This window comes from Lasioglossum baleicum, unplaced genomic scaffold (assembly GCF_051020765.1).
Source record: "Lasioglossum baleicum unplaced genomic scaffold, iyLasBale1 scaffold1896, whole genome shotgun sequence".
In the NCBI taxonomy this organism is placed as follows: Eukaryota; Metazoa; Arthropoda; class Insecta; order Hymenoptera; family Halictidae; genus Lasioglossum; species Lasioglossum baleicum.
In genome coordinates this window covers 1-13,520 of record NW_027470955.1, presented here as the reverse complement: position 1 = coordinate 13,520, position 13,520 = coordinate 1, and the positions used below count along the sequence as shown (strand labels likewise).

Genomic DNA, 13,520 nt, shown 5'->3' with positions numbered 1-13,520 from the left:
AGTATTCGATACTTCATCTTCCTTTGAAATTGTCCACCTGATAATTACAGTGAATAGAAAAATAAAGTATCTTTGTACAGGTGTAGATAACCATATGTGGTTCTTCTGAGATTGGGTTTAAATTTCGGAACTAAATATTTCAAAAATATTAGAGCAAACAGGGTAGAGTACAAAAAATAATTGAGTTCAAAAATACATAGAAATCATTCGACATGGAATTCAAAATTTTTTCGAAGTTTAGAATTTCCTGGTAGAAATCTCGAGCACGGATTGCACGGCATTTCTGAAATATTCCGGGCTACTATTCGCGACATGGGCTGATCTCGAATAACGTTCGCCTATCGAGCACCGTAACAAACGATAATTGCAAGGCGCGTTAATCGTCTTCTTCCTCCGCTCGAAGAATCGGCTTCGAGACTGAGATCCAGAATGAGCGAGGTCGAACGAAAAATTACGGGGTTCGCGATGAGATGCTTCTTTGTTCCAAGAAAACAATCTTCGTAACCGGGACAAGTTTTTGCGACGAAGATTCCGTGTTCTCTTACGTTTGATACGGCGTTCCGGCGTCACTCGACTGTGCTCGACTGCATGCTAACAACGACCTCTTCACCAGGGTGGAGTAGCAACGATCTTCGAGGGATCGAGTGACAGCTGGCACCAATGAATCCGTGTATAACGTTTCTTTACCCTCCTTTCTTCATTTTTTTTTTTCTGTCTTATTTTAATTTCCCTCGAGCAAGAATTTTAATTTGTCTCGAATAAAGCAAACCGAGGGTTCCAAAGCGTGAAAAGAACATTTTATACGTGGTAAAGAGGTTTTTAAAATATTTTAACAGGGTTGAAGAACCATTTCAGAAAATCGGTCTTGGCCAAAAAGAAAAAAAATAATAAGAAACTGCTTATAAATGTGACATTTGGAATAGAATCACAACCCCTCGAAAATCCACTCCGCTTTGTCTAGAAAATATAAAAATGTTGTCAGATTATTTGGAATAGAATCGCGATCGAAGGAGAGTTTTAGAAAGTGAAAAAGACGTGGACGTTTGACCGAAGAAACCGAGGAAGGAATTACAGCGATTGAAGGAAGCATTGGTAGAAAATTACGGTAATACTTGCTCGTTGAGAAACGGGACGGACAAGTTGTCGATTGGCAGGAGAATTACCTCTTACCGCAAACTATGCCGCGCTAACAGGCAAATAATGAACGCGATTATCAGCGAATGAATCCATTTAGGGTAAATACGGTTTATCATTATCAATAGAGGGATTATGGGATTACCTTATGTAACGCGGTCGGCGTTCCAACTACGCGTATGTATGCAACATTATCCGAAAGGCCCGTACTGATTGGACAGTATCGTTGGAAACTGACAGTCGATCGATAGTCCGTTCGAAATCGGCCTATTTAAATCGGTTCACTATCCATGAACAATGTTTTGCTTTTATATAGATTCATTTGGTTTCGTTTCACCTCCACGAGGAATACACTCTAGTCCGTTTATTTACCCAGGATAACGTGATTTATTAGGTTTTTCAAAGTCAGTGGCGCGAACGGAATCCGTCGTTACAGAGAAAAGGAAAGAGAAAATTATAGCTAGTATAAATTAGAAAAATTTCTATGCCAGATGACGAAAGTGTGGCAGAAATTATTTCACTTATTATTAGGTCACCCCATAAGGTCGTGCCGGATTTTTCTTTAAATTATACGTCGAATAACCTTTTAAATATTAAGAAAAAATGTAGTCGCCATTTTGTTCTACGACTTTATTCTATTTCGTTGGCAAAGACGTTAAACATCGGTGTAGTTTATAAAGTATGACAAAAAATGTAAGTAGCTTCGCGGAACGAACTTATGGGATGACCTAATGTTATATTACAGATGAAATTAAAAGGCATAGGTGTAGATTAAATCAGGACTTACGACTGTGTTTGTATTCGGTGCATATTTTAACACTAGGTTTACGGGACCTGTGAATTTGACGAATGGGTTGCTCCAATTATACGATATTAACAGATTTAATTAATTTATACTGAGTCCGTTAATATTACGATTGCTTTCAAATTGAACTCATCGTTTGTTTTTTACAGAAAACACATGGTTTCCTTTACCCTTAAATCTCACGTGTGTCCGTAGAAATAAGTGTACAAAAAACGCTCGTAAACCTAATGTTACTAGTAGTCATTTACTAATTACTCGTTCTAATATCGTATTAACTTCAATTATCGTATACACGACGAAACGATGGTTTGGCATAATCATTCAGACTTTGAAATACATAACGCCGATAATCACTCGTCCTTGAGGATACTCCCAGCGATTATACGGTAGCCTATACAGGCTCTAATACACTGTAATATACGTCATCCGTGTAGCTATCTGTTTCATCTCCTAATTATTTCGCGAAATAATTCTGCACGTGCAAAACCTGAGGGAATACATTACGGAGACGGCTTGTGTATCGTTGTCCTGATTGATCCTTACGGTGGTAGTCGTTGAGAAAGGGAATAGCGAATCGTTTGAAAAGGAAATCTTGGCGACGGGAAACAGAACGAAGACGACGATGGTGCGCAAACGATTCCTAGTTCGAGGATTACATCAGCGACCTGATTAATTTTGAACCCAGTATTAATTACTTTCCGAACTCGTAATTAAATTCAGACCACCGTTATTTATAGCGTGGACTAGGAGGTACCCTCGAGCAAGGAACATCTATGGATTAAGTATATTCTACTTCACCCTATCGAGAAAAGATTCGAACCGTATCGAACTGATATCACGGTCTTCGATCAGAATCCGATTATATTGGGTTGGTAAGAAAGTAATTTCAGTTTTAATTCGTTTCCAAAAAGAGTCGATTGCATTACACGTTTGTGTTAACACGTTGACGCCGGGGTGCCTCACCGGTGGGGCACACGTGTCTGTTCCGTGGGACGGCGTGCATCACGGTGGGTCAAACTTGTATTTCACAAAATAGGTAATACAGAATAGGTTTATTTTTCAATTCTCAACATTATAAACAGATGTTCAATATTATAAACATAACATAATTATTTAATTTTTTTATGTAATTTTTCAAAACATGTTGAGCAGAGTGCCGGTTGACCCTTACATCGGTTATGAAAACAGACCTCTACTGTTTGAGAAAAATGGAATAAAGTATTACAAAATTAGTGCCAAAACTGGTCCCGTCAGGTTTCCTTAACATTTACAGGTATATGCCAATTGATATTGGAAAACTATAGTATATCAGTGTATTAGTTGAAGTCCACGGAATTTACTGAATCCAACGGGAATTGTATCGCTTTAGTAGTTTTGTTATAAATGGAAGTCAAAGTTGAAAAATTGCGATTTTTAAAATCGATTTCCTCAAAAGCTGAGGGAGATAGACAAAAACTGATTTCGGATTCGGTTTTAGCTCGTCAGGATCTATGAACATCACCTAGAGGGTATTATCGCGCAAAAATCGTGTTGAACAGCGTAATCTAACGCTGCGCCGCCCCACGGAGCAGACAGTGAATTTGGCGTCGGCGTCGAATTTCTTTCAATTCGTGCGGAACCAAAATATCGAGCTTCTTAACAGACTTAATGTAAGTTAATTAAATCTGTTAATATCGTATAAATGAAACAACCTATCCGTCAAATTGACGGGTCCTGTAAATCTAGTGTTAACGAGACGCCACCGAGCTTTGTTCATCCGGTATCGGTCCCGCGGTCACGCTCCATCCGGACTACTTAGCAAATATTTCTTGCGACAGGGCAGGAGGATCGACCAACGAAACTACTTGCTCGCCGTTTCTTTTGGTGTAGACGCGTGGGCGTCGCGACGCGACAGCTTGGGCCGACGGTAACTCGATCGGCTAGAGGGCTGGTGCAACTGTCGCGAAGGTGCTTTGATACCTTTGCGAGGTCACTGCGCGTTTCTCCGGTTATTCTTGGCTAACGAAATTCAAATTCGACGAGATTTGGTTTTGCTAAAACCAGGTGGGTCGTTGTTACGACAAGCTATGCGATGCTGTGTGGTTAAAAGATTCGATGAGACGTGTCAAAGAAGATGCAGAAGTATGCGATGGAAGGAGAGCTCCGATCATTTGGAGTAACTCGTCCTTTGGTAGGATGATTTTAATTTTATGCGGACTATAATATTAGATTGGCATGAAAATAATTTCGGTTTGCACAAGTAGATAGCGTTGTTTGCTTCGTTATTATTTTGTTAGAATAATGTTAGAATTTTTTCCTTTTAAGATTTGGTACCTGATACCTTTAGGTTACTATGGAAACAAATTTCGCGTAATTAAAATAAGCATTTTCGACATATTTTACTTTCAAATTATTTTACTTCATAACGGCAAGAAAGTAGTCGAGGCTCACAAGGAGATATGTAGAGTTTATGGTGTTTGTTGCTTAATAGAACACGCGTGTCAAAATTGGTTTAAAAAATTTCGTTCTTTCGAGATTTCGAACTTAACGACGATCAATGTTCTGGTCAAGCTTCTGAAGTTGACGATGTCAAAATGAAAGCCATAATTCAATCGAAATATATCACATGCAACGATTGAAAATCACATAAGATATCTTGGGCTTATTAATATTGCGATTGTTTTCATATTAAACCCATCGGTTGTTTTTTAAAGAAAATATGTGGTTTTCTTTACCCTGAATCTGATGGGTGTCCTTAGAAATAGATATACAAAATCTTTGAATTTATATCCTTCTGTAGTCAAAAATTCGTCGAGTGCAATAGGTTAATACAAAGGACTATGTTTAGGACGGGATTGTGACTGATCACTATAAACAAGTATAGTAACAATAAATTATCTTAAGCCCTATAAGATACAACCGTGCAGTACTTTTTAAATGTCGACTGTAACCGAAGCTAGTGGTAACAGGGTTAATCACGTTATCCCTGTGGGTTTGAAACAAAAAATGGGCGCGAAAATTGGCTAATTTGAACGGCTAATTCTGGACCACCATTAAAGGTGAACCTTGGCTATAGAATTATTCTCGAGGCGTAGGTCCGCCGTTATGGTTGAAGCTTTGTGACGCGTTGCGCGATTATTCTCGAGGTGTAGATGATGCTACTACGATGACGAGATAGAATCCGACGTTCTAATTGACAGTTTCTAAACTCTCTTGTATCAGATGTTTGGTATTTCTCGTTTAATTTTCGTTTACATACGTGTCCTTAAACAGCATTCAGCGAAACAGAGCCTGTTATAGTTGTTTGCTTAATGCGAATTATTTAGGACCACAGTGCAACTTTGGTCGTTAGTGGCCTTTCATGTAGTCTGTTGTTTGCGAATTGGTACGACGTTCGATGTTATTTGGATTCTTTGTTATCCCTGACAGGGAGAATAGTTTGTTTCCTGAAATTCAGCGCAATGCGTTTCTCAAAAATTTTTTCAACAGTTTGCAGGTAATAGAATGGGTTGAAACATTTTTGGAAAAATAGAAAGGTCGAAAGAAATTATGCGTTTATTGCATTCTTTACAATAGTTTACAAGATAAATTTTCTTCGAATTAATGATATCCTTAAAATAACATTGACAGGATGACGTCCATGCTTGCTAGCGAAGTAAAGAAAATTTATTTATTTCCTCATATTTTTTCATTTTATTTACCGAAGTTAGACTAATATACCTGTTTGTTCTTGCTGTTATTGGCTAAAACTTCGACGAAGTTTCTTCGAATAAAAGATGCCACTCCAAAGCGCCACGTTCGCGCGTTGTTTCCTGTTTGTTAATAATCTCGAATAAATTCGATCTTTGAAATTCGACGTGACGCGAACCGTTTCTCTACATATCTATCGATCGTCCGTTTCTTTATTCGATTAGTTTCCATGTTATTTCGTGGTGCTACCGTCGGCGGAATCGATTGACTTCCGCAATCGAATTTCCGAATTCGCGTTTGGAATGCATCGGAAATCGAAGAAGTGAAAGCAGCCATTCGAACGAAATAGACGGAAAATTTTACCTTCGATCGAGCCGCGCTTTTGTGAGTACAGAAGTGCAACTTTTTTTTAAATTTTCGTCCACGCATTTCTAATTATACGTAGACACGATTCGATGTAATCCGAGGAAATTATAATCGTCTAAAGAGATAAATATTCATCCCATAATACACCGCAAAAGATATTTTCGTATGAAAGTAATTTCTTTTCTGTTTCTTCAAACGTCATCGACGTGTTCTTAAAGTTCCTCCAACCAATTTTGAAAATTTATTTCAATTTATTTCGATAGCAACTTATGTCTATCATCGTCTCTGTTCTCGTAAATAATACCGCGTTTGATAAACTACTCGATTTTGAAGGAGAATGAAATAATCGAAGCAACATTCCCTCGATAACAATCGTTAGCTTTGAGCTTGAAAATTATTCGAGTTGTAGTCCGTCAACGGGCACAATAATTTTCCAAGTGCATTAACCACCGTTTATAATTACATATGCAAATGCGATCCGTTCCTTTATTCTGTTAACTCTGGTTCGCGTCATGTTGATAATAAATGTCACTCGCACTAACACGGTAAATCAATTTTCGCTTGATCGATCATTGTCTGAAAGATCTCCATGACTAATACTTTCGTAGTACCGGGGTAAAACTTTGGTGTTTTTCAACGAAGGTTTTCTTTTCGATTAAAGCATCAACGCGTTACGATCATTGCATTGAAATTATAAATAGAAACGGTACGGCAGTTTATTACGAAAAGTAGAAATATCGGTAAATATAGAAAATTGCATGGTCGAATTAAATTAGCGCAGTGGTAAAAGTCAAATAAAATTTTACAAATTTCTTCATCTCTTGTAGCGAAATATCACGCTTGTTTCCCCATTTCGTTATTTTAATATGTAAAATCTTAAGGACACTTGTTTCTCTAATTTATTACCTTTTATTTACATTAGATTAATATCCAAGGTTTCATACAAACATTTTCGACAGGGTAAAATATTACCTCGAAAGCAGAGTCGAATTTCCGCGAATAGCAAAACGCGGAGTTGTAACACGAGAATGCTTGTTAGCGAATGCACAACTGTCTCTGCGATCTTAACACCGTGCAGTATCGTTATCAGAGACACGTAGGTATTATTAACTGCCAGCCAATTTGTTATATTAAGCGCTCGTGTCATGCAAGGTACTTGAAACAAAAAGGCTGCGAGATAGAATCTCCGACAAACTGGAATGTCTTCGACCAACGGTGTAAATAATCGAGCAAAAGTTCCGCTCAATTATTACTTAGACCTTTGATTTTGCTGCATGCAACGCTCTTTTGGAATGAGCGTGTTTCGATTGTTTGTACAGCACTGTTTCCAACGTATTCATCGAACGATCATTTTGTGTGAAGACACTTCTGGATCCCATAGTATATTTTTCAAAATAAACGGTGAATTATAATTATTAATAAATTTCGGAACCCTGATCCACATTTCCGAGGTATTTAAAAAAATACAAGTCTCGGTAAATACTTTTCGCATGCGAATAAAAATATAAAATAGAATAATTGGAAATTATTGTATCGTCAGGATAGATGCGATACGAATTTAGCAAAAATATATTAGATTGATGAAAAATTTAATACAACAACTGCCCGCGTTATTAAGTAATTTTGGTGTCGAAACGTAAAGCTGCATATCGAAGCGTTGAAGTAAATGCATACGAATGATATACGAAGAGTAAAATTTTCGTGCTATAAAAAGATTTTCCATACTACGCGTAACGAGATATTGGAGTACATAATCATCAGGATATCGATGTACAAAGCTATTCGATATCTGGCAGTGCTGATACTGAGACTTATAGGTGGTTCCCGGCATACAGAGCTGCTAAAATATTAAAACGCACACGACCACCTATCTGGCCGTCGATACGCCGAACTTGAATCATCAAACGCCTGTGAAAGTCAGGCTAAGACATCGATCCAGAACTTTCGTCACACGAAATGTTCGAAACTCGCGATCAGAAATTGCCTGTACTCGTCAACGGTGTTATCGATGGCGTTGATTCTCGTTTAAACGGTGTATCCATTAATGACATTCGCAGTGCGTAGAACGCTGAAGAACGGCCTCTCGGACTGACTGACTGTGATAAAACTCGTACCATGTAGCTCGTCCACGAGAAAAGTGGAAAGGATAACAGGCACGATCATCATTGGATCTTCGATCGGACGTTGATAACACGGCCAGGACAATGCGATTTTCGCGGGGAAGAAGCGAACTCCTAGAGGGAAATCGCGAATATACACCAAAGTTATGCGTTAAAACCATTATATATACATATCTATTTCGATCGAACTTCCTGCATGCTGGCTGGAAGATATCGCTTTTATCAAATTCGCCGTCGAAGACGAAACTCGAGGCCTTCCGTTTTATTTTTCGACCTTATCGTGAGCCCTGTCATTCGCGCTTTTCTCGCAGGAAACAGGATACCGTTGCGTAAAATTCATCTGCCTAAATCGTTCAACTTATACACGACTCGAGTTGCATTTACGAGTTATACGAAGGTACGATCCGAGTTCCTTCTCTTCTTATGGCTAATCAAGTCTTCCATAGGTAGCCTAGGATTCTTCTTTTCGAGAGAAAAGAAATTGGACTTCACACACCTGGGCAAATAGTGTACCTCTTAATTACTAGACTCGCGAATGACCCAAGATAGACTTGGAGTATTTTGTCCTATTCGAAGATACGCTAGTATCATGCCTTTATATGGGGCTAATTTCAACGTCAAGTCTACCATGAGTGGAAGAATGACAGATTTAACGATTAGCCCTCTGTGACTTAGCTTATCTCGAGAGAAATTAAATGGGTACAGTTAAGAAAAAGATAGATGATGGAAAATTTATTATATCTATATGTAGGATTTTGCTGCTGAACGAGCCTAATCTTTAGGTAGGAATGTTAAGTGGACAACGGAAACAAAGTCTTTTTTAATCAGTAATAGCGGTTTATTGAAAATAATAGCTAATCGTTCCGTAATAACTGACACTTACAACCGAATACTCGCACATTGAGTCTTGAACACTGACAACTCTCAAATGACACTCGAACTCTGACACACTCCATATCCTATCGCCTTTATTTAAACCTTGCACATCGTCTCCTTTCATACTTATGCTCTCTTCTTTAATCATACTCTTGTCACGTAGTCTAAACGTTTTATCGCGTTTCTAGATTCTTCATTCTTCGATTATTCTTTTCTAGCGTATCCTAAACATCCGGTACTGTCGCAGTTCATCAGATCTTCTTTTACACGTTCTTCGCGTTATTTATTTTCTTAGGACTTGTAGTTTGTAAATTCGAATTCAGAGCGTTTCTAATGAAGTTTGGAAAACAGGGGTCCAAGCTATGGTAGATTTAGCGTTAACTGATAACCTGTAATACGTACCGAAACATAGTGTATACAGATGATATCCATCAAAGGTGTCCAAAATTCTATATATTCTCGATACCGGTCTTCCGACTGACTAGATTCCTCTCAACTGAAACTGTCAATTCGAGTTTTCCATCCTACGAAATCACGGAACGGCGATAATAAATGACCATAGCGAGTTCCCTGTAAGCCGACGATTTAGGGTTATCTCGATAGTGAATAATCGAATCCACCATACTTCGTTTCGCCTCTTCTCGAGGATGTGAGTATTTAATCCATAAATCTCGTGGAAAGTCCGCAGGGATACCTTTTACCAATCTGTACACAAACGGAACTTGGGCGAAACGAAGTTGGAATCTTTTCATGGTCGATATGTAACTCTCCATGGTTCCGATACCAATCTTATCGACCCCGTATAAACCGAGACTTACCTAAAAATAGTACGAGCATTTATGCCCTCGATAAACGACGCGAAACTCCAAGTAGAAAGCACGATCTTCCTTGGTCCCTGATCGAACCGATCGATGCCATATAATTCCGTTTATGGAATAACCACCCTGGCCTAAACCGAACCCGACTCTCACACGGCCGAAACCTGGCTGCGCGAGGACGTGAATCGAAATTGGAGAAATGTTTTATGCATTCGTTGCCTGGCCGTCCGCAGCAATGACCGTGAGAGGCGGGACGAGATGGAAAGAGGTTAGCATGATCAGTCACACGACTTATTCGGGGGATCTTCGCCGGCTAGGAGACGAAGGACGCCGAGCTTACGAGTCAGCTTTCCTCGAATGAACTTTCGAACTTGCATCCTCTCCATCTTGCGGGGGGAAGAAAGACGCAACGTAAGAGGGCACAAGACGCGCGGCGAAGGGTGGAAAGTTTCGCAGATGCATCTTTCGCGGTGACAGTTTCCCGGGAATAAATGCTCGTATGCAAAGAGGGTGGAGCATTCCTCAGAGCAATCTTGCAACATGCATGGGACGAGGTGTTATTGAAATACCTGCTGAGAAGCTTCTGCGTTTCAGCAGACGCTCGAAAGTTCGAACAACAGGGATGAAAAATCGGTCAATCTTATGATGGCCGCGCCGCGAAACGACCTTCTGATTCGCCAATGAGCAACTCGCCGATACGTATTGTTTCCTCCCTTACTCTTTCCTCCCCGACACCCCAGCCCTCTTTTTTTGCCACGATGAAGAACAGGCGAGGTTTCGCACGGACGAACGACTTGCGTCGATGTCGCGGGTAGTAAATTTCGGATATCTAGACGACGAGAATTTGTAAACGGTGTGATTTCCTCGGCGAGAGGAGAAACTTCAATCATTTCAATCATCGACTTATTATCGCGCGTGCGCAGTTACTGTAATTTTCTACAGAAATGATTCTCGAAATAAAATTGAGAGCCGCAATAAGTAGCCGTGGTTGACGATTCGGCCAATCCCGATTCTTATTCCTATCGTTCCATCCGATTCGCGAGGCTATTATTCCATCACGCGATCGAGACATCGTGAGAAAAAAGAAGAGAAGGAGCACTCGTGAGGTAAGTGGTATGTAATTTTTAATCGACAAAAAACGAAAATAATTGCGATAGCTTTATAATACTTAAATCTAAATTACAGGAACTAATTTTACGATTCTCGGAATTACAATCATCGCAACTCAAATATTGTCCACTTCTGGAATAAAAATTAAAAATTCAATTAATATCGAATTCGAAAATTTATTTATTCGTTTATTTTCATCAAAATGAATTTCTTTTATCGAAATAACAGCGGTTAAACTTCTTGTGTAAATGCATTGAATAGATTGTAAGAAAAAAAAAATCAATAGAATTCAAAGAAAAAATTTCAAAAATTTTCAAAAATAAAAAAAAAATCAATTATTATCAAGTTGGAAAAGTTATTCTAACAAGAATATGTTTAAATTAATCTAGTAATAGCAATAAAACTATTTTTAAACTTAATTAAATGGAATAAGGAGAAAAAGTTAAAAATTTTAAAAAAGAAATGAAAAAAATATTTAAACATCGCTAAAATTAATAATTAGTACGAGAATTGCTGGAATTAGATTTAAATTTAATGCCTAATCAAATATACTTTAATGAATTAAAAATACTTTATTAAATACTTTAATAAATTCTATCTTTTCATTGCTTATTGGAGCTTTAATCGTAACTAGCGAGAGGAGTGAAATAAAATTCACAGTGCTTTTGAGACGCGCTGAGCCGTGCTTTCTTAACGCTGCCTCAGTTCGTCATCGGCACGTGCGTAGTGAGCATCGACGAGATTTCGAGTGGCAATAGAACGGATAGCCACCACTCCACGTTTCTCCGGTTTACCATCGCAGACAATGCAAATTTGCAAAACGATCGGCAACATGTAAGGATCATCCTCGCGTCGCTCTTTGTCTTCGCGTATCGAACCATTTTTTCGTGGACTTCGATCGAAAGTCATTACTCGATCGTTACTTCGATTCGAGTAAACTTCGTGTCATTCTCGACCACGGAATCTTCACCAGTTATCCCGTGTTATCGTTCTTGGTTGTCAGTGTTCCGTATCGTTAATTACACGACGATCTCCAATGAGATCGACGAGATTTCTAACAAAGACTCGCGTCGAGAAGTTTCGATGACACGTAAGATTTCGTTATTCGCTTGCGTGGTTCACGAAAATGTGCTTCATTCCGTTGGAAAAAACAAAGCTTCCCGTTGTTGTTCGATCGTGCTGGATTTCGCTCGATTTTACGGAATAGCTTCTTTCTTTATTTCTTGGCCATGCCGCCGCGAAGTGCTCGAATTTTCCATGAAAACACTATGCATGGCAACTAATGTGCAATTTCAGTTCCCGGAACAAAGATGAGGTTCTTGCACGAAGAGGAAACACGAGGAAGTACCGGCCGATGTACATCTGCACGGTTTGCAGGTACGAAATTCGCAGTTCAATATGAAACGTCACAAGTACAGGATCCATACGAAGGAGAAGTTGCACTTCTGTTGCGGCAATTATACATTTGTCGAAGTAATTCCAAGACATTTGACACCGGTTTTCGCGTATAAAAGGAGCATAATTACAAGTACATGATCGTTCGTATTTTTAAATACCAAAACGCAAGGTTCATTTCTGTTTTTTCCATTTTTTTTCCTTCGTTTTAAAGTATTTTAATTTACTTAACTAATTTTGTGCATTTCTAGGATAATAATCGGTAATTCAGAGCAATTAGGGATTAATTTGGTAATCACAGAGAGCTGAACCTATCGCAAAAAAAGCAACATTGACAGTGATAGAGCGATTGCGTAGAGGAAATCGAGAGATCTGTTTAACAAATACTGCGTATGCAATTTCCAATACCGTCTCGGCTATCTCGCGACGCTGTAAGCAAACGGTGCCCGATTGGGAGAAATGAAACCGTCACAGCGCTATCCACTTACAATCTCGCGAGATTTCGTTACGTGCGCCCGACCTGATTTATCTCTCGTGACGGTAAACAGAATCGTTGCTCTGCTGCATCGGTAGGCGAGACCTTCCACACCAAGACCTATTTCGTGTACTGCGAGCAATCGCATCCCGACACTAGGCTGCACACGATTGTGTCGAGGAACAAGTACAAAATCACCGGCGACCGGCTACCGTTCGATCACGGGCCCGTTCCCAGCCCCAAGGAACAGGCCGACAACCTGTACAGGATGCTCATGCGACTGAGATCGGAATCCTCGGACAAGGTGGTTTCGAAGCAGTTGAAGACGAAGCTCAGCTTGGAGTACTCCTGCAGCGAGGTCGACATCGAGAACATTCCTCTGATGAGTTTCCTCACCGATCATCGGTGATCCTATTTCGAGAGGTCCTGCTCCAGAGAGTAGCAGCCAACGGACGAACAGAAGGAGCAGGAGACGACGAATCAGACGGTGAAGATTGCGATCTCGCCGGAGCAGGAAATACAGAAGACGGTGTCAGAGGAGAACCTGCGAACGAAACTTTCCGACTCTTCTTCCATTTCGCTGGAGTTGCCGGTGAAAAAGCTGATCTTGCACCGGTTCAGGTCAAGCGTTCGAGGCCCCTTTGTAGGAAAAAGAAATACCGGACAACCAGGGTAGCCGCGCGAGAGTTTGACGGAGCAATTGATCAGAGGTGGGACCGACGACTCCGGAGCAAAGATGAGCGAGGACATCA

General features: G+C 39.7%; 1 protein-coding gene across 1 annotated transcript; it reads left to right on the top strand.

Moving 5' to 3' along the window:
* Nucleotides 1-10,468: 10,468 nt before the first annotated feature.
* Nucleotides 10,469-13,396, top strand: LOC143221091 (uncharacterized; the record flags this gene model as incomplete). The annotated part of the gene is given in 4 exon segments (XM_076446620.1): nucleotides 10,469-10,487; nucleotides 11,902-12,026; nucleotides 12,276-12,351; nucleotides 12,867-13,396. Coding segments are annotated over 4 exon segments (750 nt in total), but the record flags the coding sequence as incomplete, so codon positions are not given.
* Between the last annotated feature and the right edge of the window lie 124 nt (nucleotides 13,397-13,520).